This window comes from Psammomys obesus, unplaced genomic scaffold (assembly GCF_907164565.1).
Source record: "Psammomys obesus unplaced genomic scaffold, mPsaObe1.curated_primary_1811, whole genome shotgun sequence".
NCBI classification, from domain to species: domain Eukaryota; kingdom Metazoa; phylum Chordata; class Mammalia; order Rodentia; family Muridae; genus Psammomys; species Psammomys obesus.
The window spans coordinates 1-11,178 of NW_026592675.1; the positions used below are offsets into that span (position 1 = coordinate 1).

At 44.7% G+C, this 11,178-nt stretch overlaps 1 protein-coding gene and 1 long non-coding RNA gene across 2 annotated transcripts; one reads left to right on the forward strand and one right to left on the reverse strand.

The window, feature by feature from the left end:
* Positions 1-635: 635 nt before the first annotated feature.
* LOC129682601 (EGF domain-specific O-linked N-acetylglucosamine transferase) lies at positions 636-10,746 on the forward strand. The gene is made up of 6 exons (XM_055615026.1): positions 636-736; positions 4,020-4,112; positions 4,678-4,749; positions 4,847-4,933; positions 7,525-7,593; positions 10,617-10,746. Exons 1-6 carry the CDS (start codon positions 641-643, stop codon positions 10,680-10,682), a joined length of 483 nt encoding a protein of 160 aa, XP_055471001.1. The 5' UTR covers positions 636-640; the 3' UTR covers positions 10,683-10,746.
* Positions 7,595-10,360, reverse strand: LOC129682602 (uncharacterized). The gene is made up of 2 exons (XR_008721006.1): positions 9,834-10,360; positions 7,595-9,371 (listed from the first exon to the last, which is right to left on the reverse strand). It is a non-coding gene; the product is annotated as an uncharacterized LOC129682602 (long non-coding RNA).
* Positions 10,747-11,178: the final 432 nt, after the last annotated feature.

The following is an 11,178-nucleotide window of genomic DNA, read 5'->3' on the forward strand; positions in this document are numbered from 1 at the left end:
AGGAAGGAAGGAAGGAAGGAAGGAAGGAAGGAAGGAAGGAAGGAAGGGGAAACTTAGATATGTGGGACCCAGGAGTCAGGATTCCTAGCATCCACATGACAGCTCCTAATGGTCTGTCATTCCAGTTCCAGGCGATTCAATGCCCTCTTCTCGTTTGGCCTTCAAGGACACCTGGCATGCATGTGGTGCACAGACATACTTACTGGCAAAACACCCCCCCCCACACACACATACACACACAAATATACAACTAAAAAAATATAAGAAGTGACTAAATAGGGCAAAAAAGAGACAAGAATTAAAAATTAGCACAATGTTAGTAGCTGTGATTATTCCTGGTGCTTCTGTGTACAGGTGTTTGGTTGATTTAAAAAACCAACAAACCAACAAACACCATGAATAATCAGAAGGGATGATAGTACCATGGCCTGATAGCCCCTCATGCTGCTCTAAATAGATCTAGATGGTCCTCTCCTTCTTGGGAACTTCATGCTCTTATGGCTTGATGTGTAGGAGAAAGTTAATGCATTTAACTAAGAACCCAACGGGCCGTACACAGGTGGAGCCGAATAAAAGGGCGTTCGGTTGTTTGTCCTCTCCTGTTTAACGTGATCTCTCTTTCCCAACGCCAGGCGTTAACATGTACCACCACTTCTGTGATTTCCTGAATCTCTACATCACTCAGCACGTCAACAATTCCTTCAGCACGGACGTGTATATCGTGATGTGGGACACGGTAAGTAGGCACCCGCTCTCCCCCTTTGCGCCAGCGCTCCCTCGCTCTTCCACTGAGTGCCTTTGACCTGGCGATAGAGGATTTTCTAAGATGCGTGTTTACATACGTGCCTAAACATACGTACACTCACACATGTAGAGATGTGTTTCTGTGGGCCCCCTGACGTAGACATATGCACACTGGCAGGTACATACAGATGTGATGTGTGATCCTTTATTGTTACTGCTTCGGTTTGGTCGTGATTTTGTTTAAGGTGGTGTCTCACGTAGCCCAGGCTGGCCTTGAACTGACAATGTAGTCGAGGATGACCCTCCGCTCCTCTCACATCCTCTCTAAGTTGCTCGGATTACAGGTATGGTACTGGGGATTGAACCCCAGGCTTCATGCATGCTAAGCAAATACTCTATCAACTGAGCCACATCCCATCCCAGAGATATGTGTGATCTTACGTGCTTTGAACTTCAGAGTGATGCAGTGGATTTCCTCCCCTCTGGCACAGATAGACTTATCAAATGCAGAGCTCCAGTGTCAGTCTCAGTGCTCTTCTGAGACATAAGACAGCCAGGAGGCCTCTGTGACTGAAGGTGGTCTCCTGTTTACTTTGCCCTTTTGAATTTACTGCTCCCCCTCCCCGGTCCCTCCCTGAACCCTGCCCCACTCCTCCAGCTCTGGAGATGGAACCCAGAGCCTCACAAATGCGAAGCTGCTAAGCGAAAGCAAGCACTCCACCATGGAGCTACGCCTCAGCCCCTACCCTTTGCTTAATAGCACCTTTGCAGCCACAACCAGCTTCCTGCTAAGTGGCCTCACTTATCTAGAGTGAATGTTATACGTGTATCTAAATCAGAAGCAATGTGGAAACAGATGACAGGGACTGGGTAGAGTTTCAGAGAGCAGAGCACACCAGCTAATTCGTAAACAGATCCGCAGACTAGGAGAAAGTATTTGTGGACTCCACTTTCTAGACAGTAAGCTCACAGTATAGCGCTGTGGATGGTGGTTGTCTCCCTAGCAGAACTCTGGCATGATTTAAAGTCCTTGGAAAAGTAGTTCTGTGTTCTTGACATGCCCTTGCTTTCTGTATCTCTGGCTCTATATGCACTTCCTCTTCCGTCTTGAGTCCAGTTTTACTGACACTTCAGTTTCATTTCTTGGCAGTGTTTCTGTGAGCGAAGGGGACAGTGTCCTTCTCTTTCCTTCGTTTTGCTTAAGTGGGTCACATCTCTCAGCAATCCCACAAGACGTTAAAAAAAATCCCTTTATAAAAATCACATCCTCACAGTGGAGAATTTGGATCAGGATTTTTATTAGTGTATTTTACAGACAGGAAACAGCAGGTGAGTGTTCTAAGATAACACAGTGGAGGGGTGGAGACAAGATTTCTAGCCCTGGGCTCGGAAGACACTTCCTGTATTGTCCTCTGAAAAACATGAGGTAGAGAGAAACTTATCAAGTACTTTCTAAGAGGCTTTTTCAGACCATCTTGCATTCCTTTTTACATCTAAATGAGCTAGCTTCCATACCCTTGTGCCTGCTGGGGAGGAACTGGGTACAGGGTTCCCTGCCAAAACATGCTTTTCAGGCAGTCTGGCAATCATTCTGGCATGGATAAGCAGCATGGGTGTAGCTGAGCAGTGTGGTCAGCTGCCCGGTGTCACCCCTGTCCTTTGCTGGTCCTCTAACTCCTCCCTTAGAAACCTTCTCTCTTGGTCAGAGATATCTTTGTCAACTGCCCAGCCAAGCTCTTCATAACAAGCAGCTCTGCCCATTCGCTCCAGAGTCCAGTGCTTAAGAGCCTGTAGTTTGCCAGGAGATGGGACTATTGTGATTGTATTGTCCACCGTTGAGTTACTTTGTCAGCAAAGCCTAAAGTCAGGGGTTCTTGACTTGTGGGTCACGACCTCCTGGGAGGTTGTTGAAGGACCTTTCACAGGGGTCACCTGGCTGGAAAACAGAGAGCATTACATTTGCAGTTCATAACAGTAGCAAGGTTACAGTTATGAAGTTGCAACAAAAATTTTTTCTTTTTAATTGGTGAGGAACGGTATTAAAGGATCAGCATTAGGAAGGTTGAGAACCAACAAGTTAAGTTAAGCAGCACTGATTCCACCTTGTGGGATACCCAATTAGTCTTCAGTGTGAGGTCTGAAGACTCCCCGCCTTCCACTGATGGGTAATTTCAATATGGAGGCTGTAGAGATCAAGTTTCTAGAAGTGGCTGTTGTCACAGGTTCCCTGGGAAGGGTCCAGTCAGAATCACTCTATTTTATCAGTAAAATTTCCTTTCAGAGGCACGTTATATTATCTAGAGTATTTTATCTCAAGAAATTGTCTGAAGTTCCTTCTTCTAATTGCTCTTCATTTATTATTGAGCAACAATGGGACAGTTTCGTTGTGGATGGTGTAGAGGCCCTTTATTGGACTATTGCTGGAGAAACACTGAGGCAAAGCATTTCTGTGTCACAGCACCTAAGAGTTCTCCATACCTTTGAAATGTCTACAATGGGAGAAGCCTAAAAACGTCAAAATCTAAGAAAATAATAATAATAATTCTATACACATGAAGAGACTTAACATAGCGGATGAGTAATTGCAGACTTTGGGTGTATTGCCATGGTTTGTGTTCTTCTGTCTCTTTCTTCCGTCTAAGTCACACCGTTTAAACACGGAACCCTCCCGTTACAGGGTAGAGCCAATTAACTTTGACCTTCCAGGGAGGAGCTGCATTTGATAAACACGTTAGGACAGGTTCCCACTGAGAAGCAGCTGTCATGGAGTACATGAGCATGAAGTCCAAGACCACAGAGTGGGCATGACTCCAGCCCTGGGACTCGTTAGTTCTGCTATTTAGGCAAACTGCTTGAATTCATACACAGTTTCCTCATGTATAAAATAAGGATAAGGCCACCAGCTAGCTCGTTAGAGTTGCAGAGTTGTTTGACGAAGTAATAATCTATAGTGCTTAGAATAAAGCCTGGGACATGGGAAGCAACCCAGATATTGTTAGTATTATATGCTGTTACGTGATGTTACGAGTGACATTATTAAAATGAATGGGGTGTTGTCATGTTATTCAGTGGAGGAGAATAGTCATTTAGTGTTTAAGCTTTCAAGCCATATTTTTTTTTTTTTTTTTTGCTTTGAAATTTCTTTCCAAATGCCACTCTACTTACCCTGATGGGCTTTGCTCAGTGAGCATATTATCGTGTGTACAAATCGTGTCATATGTACGCATCGTCTCATGCATCCTCTTGTGACACAAACTTGTTATTTCTGCCTTCAGAGCTCTTACGGATATGGTGACCTCTTCTCTGATACCTGGAAAGCGTTTACTGATTATGACGTTATACATTTGAAAACCTATGATTCCAAAAAGGTACTGGAAACTTACTGAAATGTCTTTAAATGACTGTCAAGTGCAAGTAACTAACTCAGATAGTAAATATTGAAGTTTCCCTTGGATATTACCATTGATTTCTGACTTCTTGGTTTTGTTGTTGTTGTTGTAGCTAGAATTCTTGTAAATAAACCTTAAAACCTTGTTTCTATAAACTTTGTGAAAATATGAATTTTATTCTCTTTGATGTAAGTTTGCACAGGATGGAGAGAAATTGGAATTTACTTTCTAAAATGAGGACTGCTGTTTTGGCACCCATGGTACACACCTTACTCTGTTTTTTTGTCTTCTGAAGGGTGTACACCTCACTGTGTTTTCTGTCTATGGAGGGTCCACACCTTACTAGGCTGTCTTTTTTTTGTCTTTTATTTATTTATTTATTTATTTATTTATTTATTTATTTATTTATTTATTTATTTTGAGATTTTTTATTTCTTTCTTTTTTAATTTTTTTATTATTAGTTATACTTTATTTTATTTTTTAATTTTTTATTAATTACACTTTATTCATTTTGTATCCCCCATAATCTGTATTTCTTCCTAGGTGTGTTTTAAGGAAGCTGTGTTTTCTTTGCTGCCCCGCATGCGGTACGGGCTGTTTTATAACACGCCTCTGGTAAGCATCTAAGACAACATTTCCATGTTTCTTGAGAGCATCTCAAACCCCAGCGCAGGCGTATTCACTGTAACGTGAACTGGTGTTTTTGTTTTAGATCTCTGGCTGTCAGAACACTGGGCTGTTCAGAGCCTTCTCCCAGCATGTGCTGTACAGGCTGAACATCACTCAGGAGGGACCCAAGGTAATGGGTAATGTTGTGAGTTCTGAGGTAGGCTTGATTATTCACCTTTAGTCAGTGCCACCTTTGTAGAAAAACACACGACGAGGGGTCAGTGTTTGCTGTGAGAATGCTGCCAATCTGGAGTCCTCTGAATCCAGGAGTCAGTAGCCACTGAAGATAAACTAAAGGGTACTATAAAAATATGCTTCGTTCTCATCGTCCTTTGTCTATTTCTTTGCCCACATCTCCCTACCTTCTCCCACTTAACTCATGTAATGCCCGCTAAAAGCAATCTACCCTGCCAACCAGCAACTGAGTATTAGTGTAATGAACAGGTTTTGTCTTCCATGGCTCAAGTGGATATACTTATGTGTATTCGTAATCAACATAAAATAATTGTGCATGTTTCTAGGGTACGGTATTATTTTTTTTTGATACATGACACAGTCTAATTGTTAAAGCACTTGTGTTCCCTCACGCGCCAATCACGTCTTTCTTGTGGGAACGTTCCAAATCTTTTCTCCTAGTTTTTTGGAAATAAGAAACTGTACATTAATGTCAAGCCTACTAACTCTACAGTGATACCAATAGCAGACCTCAACCCTCATAGATCTGTACTGTGTATCTGATAACCACCCCATTTGTTTCCTTCCGAACATCCTTCCCAGTGTCCACCATCCACTAGCCCAGCAGTTCTCAACATGTGGGTCTTGACCCCTTTTTGTGTGTGTTGAACAACGCTCTCACGGGGGGGGGGGTCGCCTAAGATCATTGGAAAACACAGATATCTAAATTCCAATTCATAAAAGTAACAAAATTACAGTTATGAAGTAGTGGCAAAAAATAATTTTACGGTTGGGGGTCACCACAACGTGAGGAACTGTATGAAGGCGTCACAGCATTAGGAAGGTTTGAAAACCACTGCTTTAGTCTGTTCTACTTTTCTGCTAACCTCCAGTATTCTTTTGTATGCATCTAATAATAAGATCAGCTCTTTTAGCTTCTGGATCTGAGAAAGAATGTGCAGTATGTGTCTTTCTGTGCTGAGGGACCATGACGGCCCAGGGTTACAGAGAAAGGGTCAAGGGAGCTTTCACCAACAGATACCTCAAACATGAGGATGGCAGGAGTTTGGCTACCTCTGCCCTCTTAACCTGGTGCCGAAAAGCTAGCCCTCCCCCGCCATCAACCCTAGTAAGAATTTATTACACTGACACTTCTCAGGCTTCATTCTTTGTCTGACCTTAGAAGCTCACCCCCAACCCCTGCCCTCAACCCTACAGCCCTGAACACGCAGATGAAGCATCCTGCCCTGGCCAGTGCTACATGACCACACAAGTCTTGCCCCAGAGACCCTGGCCACCTCCCCAGGAGCATAAGTACACCCCCCCCGCCAAAAAAATAACCCGAACCAGTTCTCCAAAGCTGTTCCTGGGTGTGTTCATTGCCTGCTCATTCACCTACATCACACTGACCCACGCCTGACTAAGCTTCCCTCCCTCTAGTCCAGTTCATCAGGCAAGGGCCAGGCTACTTCATGGGGAAGAGGACATAGCGAGGCACTGCGCCCGACTTATGTTAACATAATGTCTTTCTTTTCCCTCCATGCTGCAATAAATGACATGTTTTGTTCCTCTGTGTAGTTGAGTAATAGTCTGTTGTATACATGTATTTAATTTTTTTTAATTTTTATTATTAGTTCCATTTTATTAACTCTGTATCCCACTCCCTCATTCCCTCCCAATCTCACCATCCCTCCCTCATCTCCTCCTCGCCCCTTTCCAAGTCCACTGCTTGGGGAGGACCTCCTCTCCTTTCATCTGACCCTGTTTTTATCAGGTATCCTCAGGACTGGCTGCAAAGTCCTCCTCTGTAGCCTAATAGGACTGCTCCTCCCTTGCTGGGTGGGGAGGTCAAAGAGCCTGCCATTGAGTTCCTGTCAGAAACAGTCCCTGTTCCCCTTACTATGGAAAACCAATTGGTTACTGAGCTACCATAGGGTACATCCGAGCAGAGGTTCTAGGTTATATCCATACATGGTCCTTGGTGGAATGTCAGTCTCAGAAAAGACCCCTGTGCCCAGATATATTTGGTCCTTGTGGAGCTCCTATCCTTTCCACGTCATACTAACTCCCCCTTCTTTCATATGATTCCCTGCACTCTGCCCAAGGTTTGGTTATGAGTCTTTGTATCTGCTTTGATACACTGCTAGGCAGAGTCTTTCAGAGGCCCTCTGTGGTAGGCTCCTGTCCTGTTACTTGTCCTATGTCCAATGCACATCCCATTTGTCTTTCTAAGTGAGGATTGACCATCTTACGCCAGGGCCTCTTTCTTGTTTATCTTCTTTAGGTGTGTAGATTTCATTATGTTTATCATAACTTATAGGTCTATATGAGTGAGTATATACCATATGTGTCTTTCTACATGTATTTTCTAGTAAAGTAGATATGTTTTTATTTTCTGAGATAATGGTTAATAGTCACCATTATGTAAGTATAAACTTACATAATGAGAGAATTTCAGCTCTCTGCGAAATTGCATTTGAGATTTGGGGTTCATTTTGGGGGTCTGAGGACATCCAATATTATTCCAACTTTTCATTTTGACCACAGGATGGGAAAGTTCGAGTTACCATTCTTGCACGAAGCACAGAATACCGGAAAATACTGAACCAAAATGAGGTTAGTGTTTCAGTACAAACTTTTAATATTATAATGACTCTTCCTACCATGGCTAATGTACTGTGTTTTTTCATATTGCATTAGAAGTTTTATTTGAAACTATTTGTTTCTGGAGATACATAACGGTCTGTGCCTATTGCAACTACTGGCTTTTAGCTTCTTCAAACTCTGACCCCATCCAGATCTGCTTTATTGTAAACTTTTAGCTGCACCAGCTCTAGGTGGAATACAGGCGAAACCAAGGCCAAACAAAACTGTGAGTCTTGTCTGGACTGCAACAGGAGCCTGAGAATGCTCCCTCCAGGCAAACCAGTAACAACATGCTTTTTGAGAGATGATTGATGTTACTTGGCATTTCTGTAGCATCCGGCAACACACGTGATTGAAAGAGGCTCCATCCACTTAAACGGTGCATGCTTGAGAAACTGCTCCTGGGCATGCAGCTCAGATCAGCAGTGGAAGATCACACATTGCATCCAGCCTCGCACTGGGCAGATAATCAAGGGAGCCCGGACCTGAGACTGTTCCTCACTGTTGTCCTCTGCCACAGCAGCGGGATGCAAGAGGAGCTTGAGTGTACCCCTGAGCTCGGGCCACTGGGAAGGGACAGGTCAGGGAAGAGCACCAAGTCAGTGGGGAGGAAGTTTAGGGAAAGGCCCAGTGCCGGCACCTGCTCTGGCGCAGGCCTGAGACTTTCAGAATCTCTGGGCAGACTGCACAAATGCTATTCCTCTGAGGTGAGATTAGTAAGTCAGTTCCCACTGGCAAGCCCAAGAGTACTCAGCGTGCTGTTCTTCCTTCAAGACAGGATATGGGCTCCAGAGGGCGTGCATGATGAGGACAACAGTACTTTGGCTACACTTTGAATAGGGAACAGAGAATAAGGTTGGGATGTGTGGATAGCCCAGGCATACCTTGAATTTACAGTGTAGGCTTGGCTGGTCTTGAACTCACAATCCTACTGCCTCGGTGCTGGGAGTGCAGCCCAGCTCCCCGGTGGTCTGGTTAAGTGATAGCTCCTGCAAAACTTGCCCCAGTGCACGGTTTGCTGAGACAATGATGCACGGTTGGAAATTAGAGAAAGGGCCCACCCCGGGAACTCTCAGGTACGTGAGATTGCTTTGGTGTGGCTCTACCTCATTAAATGACGAAGAGTCATGCTACCTAACTAGTTCTCTCCCGGAGGAAAAAGTGGCTGTTTGTAGAGGGAAACTTTCACCTTGTGACTGCACGCGTGTTGCACAGTTGTGTATACGTGTTTACAAAATGGGGTCAGCAATTAGATTGCATCCAACGATTCGATGTGTATGCACTGCTTAAGGACAGAGATTGCATGGTCAGAAATGCAGGCTTTGGCTCCCTTCCTTCCTCCCTCCCTCCCTCCTTCCTTCTCTTCTCTGCCAGGGACTGAAACAAGCCTACCACTGCTTATACCTCCAGCCCAGGTCAATACTTTCTGTAACCACTGAAGTTGCTACACTGCCTGGCAGAGATGTAAACCTTCACAGTATCAGGTTACAGCGCTTCGGCTGCTTTGACAGCACATTTCTGACATTACTGATCTTAAAATGCCTGCCAGAATAAGAACCAAAAGCGAATTGAGAAATTACATAGAAATAGTTGTGTGTGTGTGTGTGTGTGTGTGTGTTTCCTGCCAAAACATCAGTATTTTTAAAGGAGGGGGCCCAACCTCCTAGTGATTTGCTTGAAGTGAGACAAGGGATGGAAAGAGCCGTCTCCGCATGGTGGCTGGAGCACCCTCAAAGCACCCAGGCGCTCTGAAATGATAAGAAAGTAGGGTGATGAATTCAAGAGATAGTATCAGCACTTGAATTCAAACAAGGTCTAAATAATAAATGCAAATGATAGGTCATACATACCGGTTTTTATCTGCAAAAAAACTAAGAAGCTTTAGGAGGTGGGGTAAAATGGGTAAAGTGCGTGTTCCAGGAGTGTGAGGACCTGAGCTTGCCCCTCAGAACATACAAAGTCCAGGCGTAGGGCCTAGAGAGCCAGCTCAGGGGTAAAAGGGCTTGTTGTGAAAGCAAGAGGACTGGAGTTCCCAGCACTGGCGTAAAAGCCAGGCATGGCTGCATGTGCCTTGGGGAGCAGCGACACGCAGATCCCAGGAGCACGCTTGCCAGCCAGCCTAGCCAAAACAGTGAGCTTCAGTGAGAGAGCCCGTCTCCGAATATCAGAGAGGAGAAGGGACTAAAGAGGTGGCTCAGTCCACAACGTACCTGCAGTGCAGGCCTGAAGAGCTGAGTCTGGCTCCCCGGAGCCCCCACACAGCCCACACAGTAGCATTCTCCACATGGGGACCGGAAGGTGTGCTGAGACGACAGATCCCCAAAGCTCAGTGACCCATCAGTCTAACTAAATTGGTGAGCTTCTGGTTCAGGGAGGGAAGCTGAAAATACAGGTGAAGAACCAAGAAGGACAGACACCTGCTGGAGTCCCCTGGCTGCCATGGGCATGAACACTCTCACACGTGGGAAGTTTCTGCCAGAAATTCCAAATTCCTTCTATTTGTAGAGAGGCATGAAGAGGCCGGCTTCTCCTGGGATGGCCCTGGTGTAGCCACCATCCACCAGGGAAGACAGGAGACATATAGGACTCCCACAGCGAGCTTGCTTAGAAGGTCACAGCTTACCAAAAGCTTCTACCAAGAGAGGTAGTAATGGAAAACCAGGCAGAGCCCCGGACCTGTAACCAGAAGAGGAGGATTTAGGTTCGAGTTCAGCCTCTCACTTGCTTTATGTGTTTAGGCGGATCATTTCCCCTTTTGAGTTGTGCTTCTCTGATTTATAGAGGAAAGTGAGCAACACACACACAGGGCAGGTGTGGCTGGCTGGCTCCAGGGCAAATGAGATGGAAAGTATTTCTGAGGAGCAATATGTGGGGTGGTCCTCTGTGCATGTGAAACAAATTTTAATTAAAAAACAAACTTTAGAATTCATAAAGAAAAGCAGAAAGGAAGGAAGAATAATTCTACATGTTTGTTTGTTTGTTTTCCCCCCCAGCTGGTAAATGCACTGAAAACAGTATCCACATTTGAAGTCCGGGTGGTTGATTACAAGTACAGGTAAGCCAGGGCCCGGGCAGGTGCTCTCATCTCTAGATTGGACCACTCACTGATGGGAACATAGCGTTTTTTGCAGTGGGCACACTTGGCCCTTGTAGACCAAGAGGTGACACTCAGACTGTCATTAAACAAAATGGGGGGTGACAGGAGCCTCAAGTTTAGAAGGCTGCTGAGCTTTCTGAGGTCTCCTGTTCTGGTACAAATTTATTTTATTTTTCTGGAGAAATAATGAATCCAGATTTTTGTTTGAAATTTCTGAATTTTTAAAAGTTAGCAGCTGTCGGGCGTGGTGGCACATGCCTGTATCTCAGCACTCAGAGGCAGAGGCAGGTGGGTCTCTGTGATTTCGAGGTCAGTCTGGTCTACAAAGTGAGTCCAGGACAGCCAAGGCTACACAAATAAACTCTTTTTTGGAAAAAAAAATGTTAGCAGCTGGTATTAAATTTTAACATGCACACACACACACACACACACACACATCCACATAAACAAATATACAC